Genomic DNA, 13,296 nt, shown 5'->3' with positions numbered 1-13,296 from the left:
GGGTCACTATGTTTAATATAATGTCGTACTTTTATGTTCACAATAAAATTAAAGGTCACACAAGTTTTTATAAATGTTACTATATTAAAAATACGGTTACTATGTTAAAAGTAGGGTCACTATATTAAATATAAAATCAATTGCGTGTATATATATAAACAACAAGAATTTCTGAGTGAATGAAAGTTTGTGTTTCATTGTACATTTGGATTTAGTTATAAATATTCTATTTGTTGTTAAATAGTTGCTCAATTTCTGCATGCGCGGAGGTTTAGAAGAAATTGAAGAAATAAATAAAATATTAGAGCGTTCACAATGGCTAACTACATGTATATATGTAACTTTGGCCTGCAAACTACATGATTTAAGCTACAACCTCTACAATGGTAAGCTACATCCTATTGTAATAAATAAGTTATAAAATAATAAATAAACGAATAAACAAATAAATAAATACATAAAATATATTAAACAAATAAATATAATAGCACTCGGTGGAGTGAAACCACATAGCTCTATAGAGCTATGCAGTTTGGCTTAGCTACAAGAGGTTGTAGCTCCACAATAGCTAGCATGTAGCTAGCAATTATTTAGAAATTGCAAGCAGGTCCTTATACACAACCATTGTGATCTTGTAGATGCTCCTATGGTAGTGGGGTAGGTGAAAGAATAAAAAATTGCAAAAAAACAGAGAATTGGAAGAGAGAAAATATGAAATTAATAAAATATGATTTATGTTGGGGTCACTATTGAGAAAAATGAATTAAATATTGTAAAAGCTTTCTAAATAAGGAAATAGAGCAAGTATTTAAAAACGGTTGTAAATGGAAAGTAGAGCAATTATTTTAAAATGAAGGGAGTATCAATACTGTATTTGATTGCGAGAATATTATTTTAAAAAAAAATTATTTAGGACTTTTTGACCTTTACAAAAAAAAAAAAAAAAAAAAAAACCGAATTTTTTTTTTTACCACCAAAACTTCTCATTGTTTTATTTTACCCCAAAAAAAAATCTAAAAATTGTTTTTTACCCACCCGCTATCAAGAAAACTATTATGGATTTCGGCGCGGTAGGACCCTACTCCTTACTGGAAAAAAAAAAAAAACAAAACAAAAAGTTTTGAGAGGAAATGGTAACAATTTTCAAACCAACCCCTTCCAACCTTCCACAACATCTTCCCCAAATTTGGGTTGTAAGAAATCATCACATGGTATTCACAAACAACACCCTTCATTCTCACTAAAAATATCATCATCAAATCGCTGCTGCTCGCTCGCACTGGCATGTGCTCAGATGCACTCCCTTTCTCTCTCTACTCTGCTGCACCACTTCACCAGTAGTACAACACCATAATAGTCTCCCTTTCTTCAACCTCCGTTGAAAATTAAATAAATAAAAATAAAAATCAAATAAAACCTTCTTCTTTCCTAGATCTTCTCATTCCTTATTTTCTCTCTCCTCCCGATCATGAAAATGAAACTCAACTCTACTACTAATCCTCTCATTTCTCTCGAACACAAGAGGTTTCTCTCTCTACTTTTTCCGCCATTTTTAGCCATTTTTTTTTTTTTACTTTCACGCGCTCTCCTGTTTTCCCGCTTTCATTCTTCAATTTCATGATTTTTTCGAGTTTTTTGGCTGCTGATTTTGATTTTGATTTTTCCGACGTAATTTTTGTGTAATATGGGTTTAATTTTGGTTTTTCCGACGTAATTTTGTGTCGGTTTTAATTGATATTTGATGAAAATAATGAAATGTAGGTTTACAATTTTTTGATCTAATTGTTATGTGGTTTGAGCAAGGGTTGAGTAATTTGATACGATTTTAATGTCGAATTCGAGTTGAATTTAGTTGGAGGTGAATTTGGTGGTACGAATTGAGCAATGCTGTGTTGTATGTTAGTGTTTTTCATCTTTTTTGTTGCCTGTTTTTGAATAAATGCTGATTTGATTATGATATTGCTAATTTGGAGATGATATTTTGTTTATTGTAGGGATGCTTATGGATTTGCTGTTAGACCTCAACATGTGCAAAGATATAGAGAGTATGCTAACATTTACAAGGTACTACTTAGTGGTTTTGTGTTCGTGTTTTCGATCGATTCATGAATGAAGGGATTTTGAAGCATTGGCAATTGCTTTTGTGCATTGAGATGAGTGTCAAATGTTTGCTATACTAAATGTTTACTTGCAATAGAGATTTTATGATTTAATGAGTTGAGGAATTCGGTCTCATTCGTTTTTGATTGGTTTTCGTGGTTTATATGAATGATGACGTCTTGGTTGAGATAGTGTCACACTATTAGTTGGTAGATTCTATAATCATCCCAAAAAGGTAAAAAAGATAAGTTATCATGGTCGGGTTAATTTTTGTTAGACATCTCCTAACGAAATTCTATTAAGATTTAAGGATATATGGCTAACATTTTGACTTAGGTGAAGGTTATTGAATTTGTGTATGAATTATATGTATTAATTAGTTTAGATGCGTCGTTAGTAGATGAAGTGCTTATAACTTGACTGCTATCTTTACCACTTCACTTTCACAGAGTGATGGATGTAACTTATTATTCTGAATTTGTTGTATTTCTTATATTTGATTTTTTCTTTTCAGGAAGAGGAAGAAGAAAGATCTGACCGATGGAATATTTTTCTGGAAAGGGTATCCGAGTCTGTCCAATTGCCTGTTGATGGGGTAGCAGTTGATGCAACTGACAACAAAGAAGATCTCAGGACATCTGAAGCTGATACTAGTAATCATATATCGGATGAAGATGTTAATGGAACTGATACACCTAATTCAGTCGACAATGGAGAACAGGAGCCAGTGGTCCCAGCAGTAGAGGAGAAGAAAACTCACAAAGTTCAAATATGGTCGAACATAAGGCCATCATTACGTACAATAGAGGATATGATGCGTGTTCGTGTAAAAAAGAAGAACAATTTGTCTAGGAGAGGACAGGATACTGATCCTCAAAAGGCTCTCAAAACTAATGAAGAGGCTAAATCTTCCAAAGGAGCACCAGAAGATGATTCGGAAGAAGAATTCTATGATGTGGAGAGATCAGATCCTGTTCAAGACGTCCCTTCTATTGATAGTGCTGCCTCTCCTGCTACTACTAACCTTTTGGAAGGAACCAACTTAGACTCTAGTTCTCCTTGGAAAGAAGAGCTTGAAGTCCTTGTTCGAGGGGGACTGCCAATGGCCCTTAGAGGAGAGGTATATTATTTGATTAGACTACATGTTATTTAATTTTTACTGGGTACACTTGTTTAATAGTTGGTTTATTCCTTACAATTGCAGCTTTGGCAAGCCTTTGTTGGTGTGAAAGCACGCCGAGTAGAGAACTACTATCAAAATCTGTTGTCTGCAGAAAGTTATCATGGTTATAAAACAAATCAAGAAGAAATAAATGATAAAGAGCCTGGTGTAGAAAGTAAAGGACGATGTGAGAAATGGAAGGGGCAGATTGAAAAGGTGAATTGATTTTTTTCTCTTGTCAATACCATTAAAAAAAGAAAAAAAAAGGTTTTAGGCCCTGATTTTAGTATAATCATATGCACACAGGATTTACCTCGTACTTTCCCAGGCCACCCAGCTTTGGATGAGAATGGTAGAAATGCTTTAAGGCGATTACTTATAGCATATGCACGGCATAATCCGTCAGTTGGCTATTGCCAGGTAATTGACTTTGAAAAATCTTGTTTACCACTTTTTTTGAATTCTAGATCATTAAATAAATAACTTAACTGAGCTCCTAGCATTTCCAAGTTTTTCCATTTAACTTTTTCCAGGTTTGTTACAAATTTTATAGACTTGGAAAAAGTAAAGGACGATGTTATAAATTTTATAGATTTTATTAACCAATATTTCATTTATACATTTGAGAAGCTTAGGCGGAATGGCTTGGCCTATGATTTGGGCATCTTGGATATTGGTCTTAAGATGCATCTCTCTACTCTCTAAGATATGAAGATATCCAAGTCAATTATTCAACTATTTATGTTTGTATATCTCCATATGTAGAACTCTCTTATTGCTTATGGTCTTTGAAGGTCCAAGAAAACCATTTCATTATGGCAATTGTAGAATAATTTCAATTTAAAATTATCGAAATTTTATGGGCACTGTTATTTCCATCCCTGAGTTGAAGAGGAACTTGATTTTTAGACTGAGGCAGTACTTAGGAAGTTGTCTTAAAAATTGGGACGGGATGGAAATTGCGTACAAAAAATCAACTCCTCCATATTATAAAACTTTTAATGTGTTTGATTTTTGAGATGTCCCATAATCTATGTTAATCGGACACTAATATCGTGAAGTCGGACACGGGACATGTCTTCGATCCCCTTTACTGTGCACTCGGACACTTCCATTAAGAGAGGAGAGGAAAAAAGAGAGAAGAAGATTGCCATTTATTAGGAAAATTTACCAAGGAAAGAATTAAAACAAAAAAAATAGGGGTAGACATAATGAAAAATTTAAAGCTTTTGTAATATACAATTTATGTATATAAATTTAAGTGACGTATTGACGTGTCCCCGTACCCGTGTCCAATATTCCTAAAATTTTGGAACTTGCCGGATCGAACACTTGGACATGTGTCTGTGTCCGACACCCGTTCCCGAGTCAAAATAGACCCATAATATGTCGTCTAAGACTTGTCCGGAGGTAGGAGAGAAAACTTTTTGGCAATTCATGCTCCATGTGGTTTTTTGTTTTCAAGTTTTGAGGAGTTAACTGGGGGCAAAACTGAGTAAATTATTTATTTGTTTGCTAACTGTGATAACATTAAAGTAAAACTATGAAGTTTGGAAACACCTATCCCTGATTACACTGTACCATAAATGGCTAAATGCTGAAAAACAGGCTTGACAATAAGTGACAAGCTAGCTTTGTTTTGGGCATTTTAAACTTGAAGAAAAAGTAGCTGAGATGTTTCTGCTCACAAATGTTCTGGAAAATTACAGAATTTAAATCATATTGGAAATCCTATCCACTGATGGTTGATTAAAACTTGAAATGGTTTGCTGACATCTAAATTGGGCAGGTTCATGGGACTTCAATACTCCCTATACCACAGATACAAAATTTGATGGATTGATTGAAAGGAAATGATGACAAAACAATCTTAGGCTTTTGTTTGATTGTAAGAGCCTTTTTAACCATGGTGGATATATTTTGTTGGCATAAAGTGTTGTTTTTTTTTTTTTTTTTTTTTTTTTGACGGGGGTGCTAAATTGATGTTGCTGGAGAGAAATAATCTCCAATGAGTGATGAGTGAATGAGGTAGGCAGAGAAAAAGGGGGGTGGGGATGGTGGAGGCTGGAAAGGCGAAACTTCTAGGAATCCGTCAATCATTAGCAGTACCAAGCATTTGGCAAACTATACAAACCCATCATTTTCCTGTGGTTCTGTCTATCAATTCTGTGAAGTTTTGTTTTAGTTTTCTTTCTTTATGTTTATAAAATTAACATTCGGTTTTCTGTTTTCATTGTTAAGGTTGCAACCTGCTTTAATTGATTAGTTTTTAAATACTCTATAAATCATATTACTAAAAGTCATACTATGATTACTATCTAGAAGGTTTTGCCTGCTTTAATGCCTGGTGGAAGGTTTAGAGAAGCTTTTATGCATCAAATGTACAATGGAATTGAAGAACTTATTCAGTTTGTCATCTCTTATCTTTTTGTATCACCAGGCTATGAACTTTTTTGCTGGCTTACTGTTGCTTTTGATGCCGGAAGAGAATGCCTTTTGGTAGGTCTGAAAACCCGCAATTTTAACAACCTTATTCTATATTAACTACACTTTAATATAGTTCTACATGCGCTGCACTGTTCAAGTTTTTTCCCGTTCTTATTTAGTTGACACACTTTCCTTGTCCTGTCTTTATTTAGGTGACACTTCTCTTTCTTTCCATAAATGGCATTGACTCAACTTTTTTTGTAAAACAAATATTTTTCACCGTTTCATTTCAGTCTCATTTTCCACTAACATTAAGAAAGTTTCCCCACTACCTGCTAATTATAATACCCCACTACCAACTATCACATAATATAATAAGAAGTCAATTAAGTTTGCCTAAAACTTTTTGCCGGGTAAAGTGTGTCAGCTAAATAGGGATAGAGGGAGTAATATATTATGTGGGCTTCCCTGATGGACCATTTGTGTGACTATTCAATGGCTTTATCTGCAGGACCCTCATGGGTATTATGGATGATTATTTTGATGGTTATTATTCAGAAGAGATGATTGAATGTCAGGTAGTAATGCTGTCCTACTATTCTATCAGCATGCATTATCTGTACAATTTTCTCGGGGTTGTTGTGACAAGTCGTATGCTCAATATTGTATTATTTTTTTGATGCAAGCTCAATATTGTATTATTACAGGTAGACCAACTTGTTTTTGAGGACTTGGTGCGTGAACGATTCCCGAAATTGGGTTTGTATTCTCTTGTTAGTATAATTATATCACTGATTTTTGTCGTTTGACAACTTCTGAATGACGTGACCTCCCTTTTTGCAGTTAACCATCTTGATTACTTGGGCGTTCAAGTGGCATGGGTTACTGGACCATGGTTTCTCTCTATATTCATGAATATGCTTCCATGGGAAAGTGGTTAGCTTCTATTTTTGATTTTAAATACTGTCTTGGTGCTTATGGTGCATGATTCTTTTGACATTGTGCAGCATATACACATCATTGTTTGCCTGAAGTTTTGCTAATATATATATTTGTTTGTGACAATTCTAGTATTTTAGTGATCAGCTGTTTATAATTTGCTGGTTTTTCTTACATCAGTTCTTCGAGTTTGGGATGTGCTTCTATTTGAAGGAACTCGTGTCATGCTATTCCGCACTGCCCTTGCACTAATGGAGTTATATGGTACTGGGATTATAATTTTGTTTTAAAAAGCTTTGGGGACATAAGGTTCCTGAACTGTTGTTTCAAATCACTTAACTGTTAATAATGATGATTTCCTTTCCAACTTTGCATAGGCCCTGCCTTGGTGACAACAAAAGATGCGGGAGATGCAGTTACTTTGCTGCAATCTCTTGCTGGATCAACGTTTGACAGCAGTCAACTGGTCTTGACAGCTTGCATGGGATTTCAAAATGTTCATGAAGCTAGACTGCAGGAATTAAGAGATAAAAATCGACCAGCAGTAATAGCTGCAATTGAGGAAAGATCCAAGGGCCTTCAGGCTCTGAAAAGTTCACAGGGTCTTGCTTCTAAGCTGTTCAGTTTTAAGCATGATCCTGGATCTGTTGTGACAGATAAATCAAAAGTTACTGATGAAAAAATGAATGGCGATACAGCCCACATGGAATCTGGTTCAACTACGTCAGATGATTACTTTATTGGCATGACTGGAGGTGTGGAAATTGATCCTGGTTTAGACCTTCAAGAGCAGGTAAAGCTTATTTCTTAATTTTCAGTGATACAATAGTCTCATTGTCGCAATACATTGATTTGCCGTATTGGCTAAATGGGAAATACTGTACTTTGTGTAGTTACTTCTCATTTTTGTCTGAATTTGCAGAAAGCAGTGACTTCCTTGCTCATTGACTCTCTTTTAGGAATTTTTGCCAGCTTTATGATTTAATTTCTTTTTTATGAATATAATAGAATATATCATTAAAACCATGTTCAGTAAGCAGTGTGCACTAGTTCACTCTATGTCTGTCTCTGTTCTCTCTGGATAAGCTAAGGTGGAAGTTTAGTCTCTCTTTTGGATGACATCATCGCACTGACATGCCTTTACTATTTATGTATATTGACCTTGGAATTTTTTAGTTTTTTAGCCATGTAAAATCCGTTAATCTTTGACAAAGATTCTTTGTTATATTCAGGGTTTGGTAAATTGAGCCCAAAAGTTGTGTTTGATCTATTTTCTGCTTTTCCTGTGTGTTCTTTTGGATACATATCAATCAATGCCTTATTCTCTTTTGGATACATAAAAGATAATTTTTCAAATACTGAGCTGATTGCTTATCCAGTTTCTAGGCTATCAGAATCTTTTCATACTGCAAAAAAAAAAAAGCTAATAATATGCGCAAAGATTTTGCACAAGGCTTTAGATCAAGAGCTGAGGAAAAATGAAGCAACAATTCTTAGGAAACATAGATTTCTTGCAAATCTCTTAGTGTGAGCCATGTTGCTGGTCTGACGTCTGAGTTGATGTATTTGATGAATATAAGAGGATGGGGGGGGGGGGGGGGGTGAGGGAACGTTTGGCCAAAGCTCATTGTTGGTTGAAAAAGTTCTAGTTGTATCACTTCTCCTGGCGATGCCCCGATCATTTGGTGGCAAGCTTGGTAATCACTGTATCTAGGGTGTTTAGGAATTTGGGAAACATAGAGGCCAGAGGGATGTTTTGGGTAGGAGGTGTTAACTCTGTTAAGAGCATCGAGTAGCTAGTTGGAGAAAACTGAAACTGGATATTTTAAATGTGCTTGCTGGATTATTTTTTTTTTATATATTTTGTTTCCGATATTTTTTCGTTAAGTAATTGTGTTTTGCAAATTTTCCTCCTCCCTCTCCTAATGTTTTTGTAAAACCTTTTCTTCCTCTATAGTACATTTTTTCTTATCTATAAAATTTCAATAAATTGTGGGTTTGTAATTTACATCTCCCTTGTTTATGTGCTCCCTATGTTTTCTCTCTTTTCCACTTCCACTACCTTACTTTCTTTTTTTAGTTACTCTAACTTTTCTCTTTACATTTCCTCTTAGGCGGGATGGTTGAAGGTTGAGCTATGCAAATTGCTGGAGGAAAAAAGATCTGCAGAGCTAAGGTGAAATTCAGGCTTTCTTTTCATGTATAACAATAATAAGGAATGACACCCAATCTACTTTCAGAACTAGGATTTGGTATATACTTCCTTAATATTCTAATTTTTGTGTCCCTATGTGCTATCATGTTTCTGTTCTTTGTAATTTCTCTTTAGTTCTGGATTTAGAGGGTAACTTGATTAGACTCCACAGAAAACTGTGGCAAAGATTGCTTTGTCCAAGTATATTTAACTGGTAATATAATTTTTTTTTTTCAATAGAAGACCAAACATGAGCTTGACAAGAATGTTCATGAATTTGTATAATTTGTTACTTAAAAAACACAAATTATTATATGTGCTTGTCAATTCTATATGATCAATGTTGGTATTATACTATTATCAACAAGCCTCCGGTTCCCACTCAAACCTGGACTGGGAAGATCTAATGTATGCAGCTTTCATCATGTCACACCTCAGTACCTCACTGTTTTTGCTCTTGCATTTCTACAGGAAGACGTGACCCTTATATACCCTCTGATATTGAATCTTTCATTTCTTGAACCGAATCGCAAAAACCTTATAACATTTTAATTATCATGTTATTTTGTGCTGTGGCAGTTATTTGTTTTGATATATAGTTTTAAGCATGTTATCTTTGAAATTTAAAATTTGTATGCTGGTCAATTATATTGTCAGGACACCTATTTGTAGCTCTTCCCAATATCCTAGACAGAAGCCTAATTGTTAGGCTGCTGCAGTAGCTTTAGGCTACAATTATTGTGGCTACTGTCTCTAAATTGCATATTTTTTGTGTATTATCAATGGCATCATAATGGAGGTTAAATTTAGGTGCTTCAGGAAATTATTCATTAGATCACGATTCTTGCTTGAAATATATGAATATATTTCTTCTTCACATAGTATGATCATGTGGTCATAATGACATCTCATTCTCCTACTTGTAGTTGATGTATGCTGAAACCGAATCATATTTTTCTGTGAAGAATTTCAGATTGTCAGCTCTTTAGATCTTTCCTCTCATCTTTGAGTAATTACTGTAAGCTTTAACATTTTTTTTTTAAAAAATTTTATTGTGGCTCCAGAGCAGAGGAGCTGGAGACTGCATTAATGGAAATGGTGAAGCAAGACAACCGTCGACAACTAAGTGCAAGGGTATGTTTTTATTATATTCAAATTTTAAATTTAAAGTCCAAACCTTATGCTACCTTATATTTATCATCATATATCCTTCATAAACATATTTGACTGCAGAGTGTGTACTTCATGAAACATTTGTAAACTTCTAGTCTTGATGGCCATCAAAAATTGAAGCAGTCAGTATGAATGTTAGTGTTTGATTGGACACACAATTCACTTTGACTGGTTTATATTTAACATTTCCTGGAATCAGAATATTACCTAGACAAGATTATCATTTTAAAAAGTACAAGCAATTATGTAGATAGCAAGTTGCATATTTAAAGTAGTCTTTTATTGAAAGCAGGTTGAACAATTGGAACAAGAAGTTTCGGAGCTACGTCGGGTCCTGGCTGATAAGCAGGAGCAAGAAAGTGCCATGATTCAGGTTTAATCAAGCTTTGAGATTTGACATAATTATTAACGAGAAGTTTCTTCTAATGAAAAAGATTGAATATGCATAAATTCTTCGAGCATAAATTCAATTCTTATATTTGATATTTTTTTATGCAAATTTTGTAAAGTTTGCTCATAACTATCAAACCATAAAAATTTCTAGGTCTTGATGCGGGTTGAGCAAGAGCAGAAGTTAACAGAAGACGCCCGTAGATTTGCTGAACAAGAAGCAGCAGCTCAGAGGCATGCTGCTGAAACTCTTCAGGTTTTTTTTAGATCCTCCACCCCTCCCCTTTTGGTTTTTATTCCATCCAATTGGAGGGAAAGACTTAGGGCATAGAGTTAGATTGTTTTTTTTAATTAGTTCATGAAATCCAGCTACCTTTGTTGAACTGCTTGATCAAATTTTATACTTCGTATATAAGAAATTTTACTTAGATATTTTTGCATATTCAATAAAGATTTAGATTATCACGCTCGTTGACATGCTAGCTATTAGTTATTGATTGCTAATTAGCTCAATACACACCTAAACAAAATTGTAGGTTTAAATTATCAGGTTTAATCATCAGTCTTCGCCATCCTTTTACTTATTTATTTTTGTAAAGTATGTGCTGCTGTAGATTTGTTAGGATGATGCTCATGCTTCTTTACATATGTGTAGGAAAAGTATGATAAGGTTATTGCTTCACTAGCTGAAATGGAGAAGCGGGTAGTTATGGCAGAGTCAATGTTGGAAGCTACACTGCAATACCAATCTGGGCAAATGAAAGTTCAACCTTCTCCAAGGTATGCAATCTGGTTGAGTGAAACTTTGAAGTTTTGAGCTGAGTGTCATTTTTATGCAAACTTATACTGTATTATAAATTGGCAAGCATTCTTGTGAGCACGTTAGTCTTTATCTTGGCTTCTGTGTGTTCAAGATAAAATATTGTGATGTAAGATGGTCTGACCTTTCCTTTGTAGGTCTGCGCAAAACAATTCTTCACCTGCACAAAGTAATATGGAGCCCTCAATTGATGTGCCTCCTAGAAAAATTAGCCTGCTAGCAAGACCTTTTGGACTTGGATGGCGTGACAAGAACAAGGTAGCTTACTTTGATACTGTTTTATTATTTACTTCTAACAGAGCTGCCTTTTTGTCAAGTCATTGTTGCATTTTTTTTTGTGAGAGTTATTGTTGGATTTACATGTTTCCAGTACGTATAGCTTTCTGTTTGCTATTAAAATTTAGGGAGTACGGAGTAAAATAGAAGCTCAATAATCATTCAGCATCATTGTAAATCATAATGTAGAAGAGGAAAAGAAGACCCCTATAATGTGAATTGGAGTATAGATCATTACAACATAAACATTGAACTATTGATTATCGAACTAATTTCTCTATAAAGGCGTCCAGTCATCCACCTTGGGCAGGGTAAGGGGTTAGGTGCTTGTAGCTTTACCCCTGTGATAAGTACCATAACAGAGAGGCTGTCTTTAGTCGACCCTTCAACGAATAGAAATTATTGTATTGTACTTCAAACTAAACAAGCAGTGTATGCTGTTCCCTTTAAGCAATACACGATGACTGCTTATTTCCCAATACGTATGGATCATAGGCAATTAAATGGTTATCAGAATTTAAGAGCATATTTGACTACCATGAAGAATTAATCAGAGTTGCTTCCCCTTCTACCCATTGCTCTTTCATCTTCTATGTTGGCATGTTAGTCTCCAAAGTAGTTTCTGTTGGGTAGAATTACTATTTAGTAGCAATCAGATTTCCAATAACAAATCAATATGCATTTGTTGATGCTTATTGTCTTACATGTTTAAACGGCAGCTTCTGGTCGCCGTGTTACTCTGCCATTATAGCTTGAAGAGATATTTTTGGTTGAACATTTGAATTCTAACCATGGAAGATATTGTACATTGATGCATTATGATCACCATAGTGCACGTATAGCTTCTTTTGGAACTTCCTAGCTCTTGTTATATTCAACTGAATCAACTGTGGCCTGAATCCGATGGTTTTGACAGGGAAAGCCAGCGAACACTGAAGAATCAAGTGATAACAAGCCTGTTGACGAGGTACACAGCCCAGCCATGGAGAAAGAAAGTAATGAAAGTGAAGCTCTAGAGAAACCATAATAATATGATTGTTGTTCATACAGGCAAATTGATTGAGGTACATAGTCTGTATTGTACTGGTCAAAATCCAGTTCAGGCGGGATACTAATGTGCGATCCAATTAGTATAGATAAGTCTTGTTGGTAATTTTTGATTCATAGTTGTTATGTACCCAGTGTATAGTGTTCAATTTTGTATTTGTTAACGATATACTAATAAAATTATTGTAGAAATATAGTTAGAAAGTTGCTATAAAAATGTGATTGATATTACAATTACAACGACCGTTAGCTTCTCTCAGCCCTCGGCTTTTTCTGATGTACCACTGTTCCATGGAGTGTCAACCCTTACATGGTGAAGCGACATTTAAAAAACACAAGATTGCGTCAAAAGATAAACAAGTCAATTGTTTACCCCAATTGTCTCTACATAATGAATTTATCAGTAACGTTCATATATAAACCTGCAACTATCTTTGCTCAACAAATTAGTCAAAGAAAACATGATTTGCAGATAATGTGATTTTTAACACTTGCAATAAAAACTCTACAATTACCTATGGAAAGTTAAGCTGATATTAGCATGTTTGTTAAATCACAAAGTCTTATATGTAGCTGGCCACACAGATTTAACCGAAAAAAATAATAGGATTATCCATTGAGTAATTATGCAATTTTTTTTTATTTTTTTATTTTTTATTTTTTTTATTTTTTTTTTTTTTTGTAGAAAAAAAATCCGTAATCCTGAATTTTTTTTTCTTTCTTCATATTTTTTTACAATGTTGAATGCATCAGTAACCTTAACATCTA

At 34.4% G+C, this 13,296-nt stretch overlaps 1 protein-coding gene across 1 annotated transcript; it reads left to right on the top strand.

The window, feature by feature from the left end:
• Positions 1 to 1,187: 1,187 nt before the first annotated feature.
• Positions 1,188 to 12,763, top strand: LOC145594730 (uncharacterized). Its single transcript, XM_081651065.1, has 18 exons — positions 1,188 to 1,524; positions 1,995 to 2,064; positions 2,615 to 3,220; positions 3,305 to 3,478; positions 3,569 to 3,682; positions 5,703 to 5,761; positions 6,201 to 6,267; positions 6,397 to 6,448; positions 6,533 to 6,625; positions 6,809 to 6,892; positions 7,006 to 7,421; positions 8,743 to 8,804; positions 9,887 to 9,956; positions 10,288 to 10,368; positions 10,540 to 10,641; positions 11,041 to 11,165; positions 11,343 to 11,463; positions 12,398 to 12,763. The coding sequence occupies exons 1-18, from the start codon at positions 1,469 to 1,471 to the stop codon at positions 12,506 to 12,508; spliced, it is 2,463 nt and encodes an 820-aa protein (XP_081507191.1). The 5' UTR covers positions 1,188 to 1,468; the 3' UTR covers positions 12,509 to 12,763.
• The last annotated feature ends 533 nt before the right edge of the window (positions 12,764 to 13,296 follow it).

The sequence above is a fragment of the Chenopodium album genome, chromosome 19 (genome assembly GCF_948465745.1).
Source record: "Chenopodium album chromosome 19, dcCheAlbu1.1, whole genome shotgun sequence".
NCBI classification, from domain to species: domain Eukaryota; kingdom Viridiplantae; phylum Streptophyta; class Magnoliopsida; order Caryophyllales; family Amaranthaceae; genus Chenopodium; species Chenopodium album.
Note: the sequence above shows the minus strand (reverse complement) of the source record. Positions and strands in the feature narration are given on the sequence as shown.

Excerpts from the sequence above, each read along its gene's own strand:
- LOC145594730 (XM_081651065.1), top strand. The coding sequence starts at position 1,469 with ATGAAAATGAAACTCAACTCTACTACTAATCCTCTCATTTCTCTCGAA. Across the intron at positions 6,268-6,396 it reads AAGAGATGATTGAATGTCAG|GTAGACCAACTTGTTTTTGA; the intron begins GTAGTAATGCTG and ends GTATTATTACAG. Across the intron at positions 11,166-11,342 it reads AAAGTTCAACCTTCTCCAAG|GTCTGCGCAAAACAATTCTT; the intron begins GTATGCAATCTG and ends TTTCCTTTGTAG.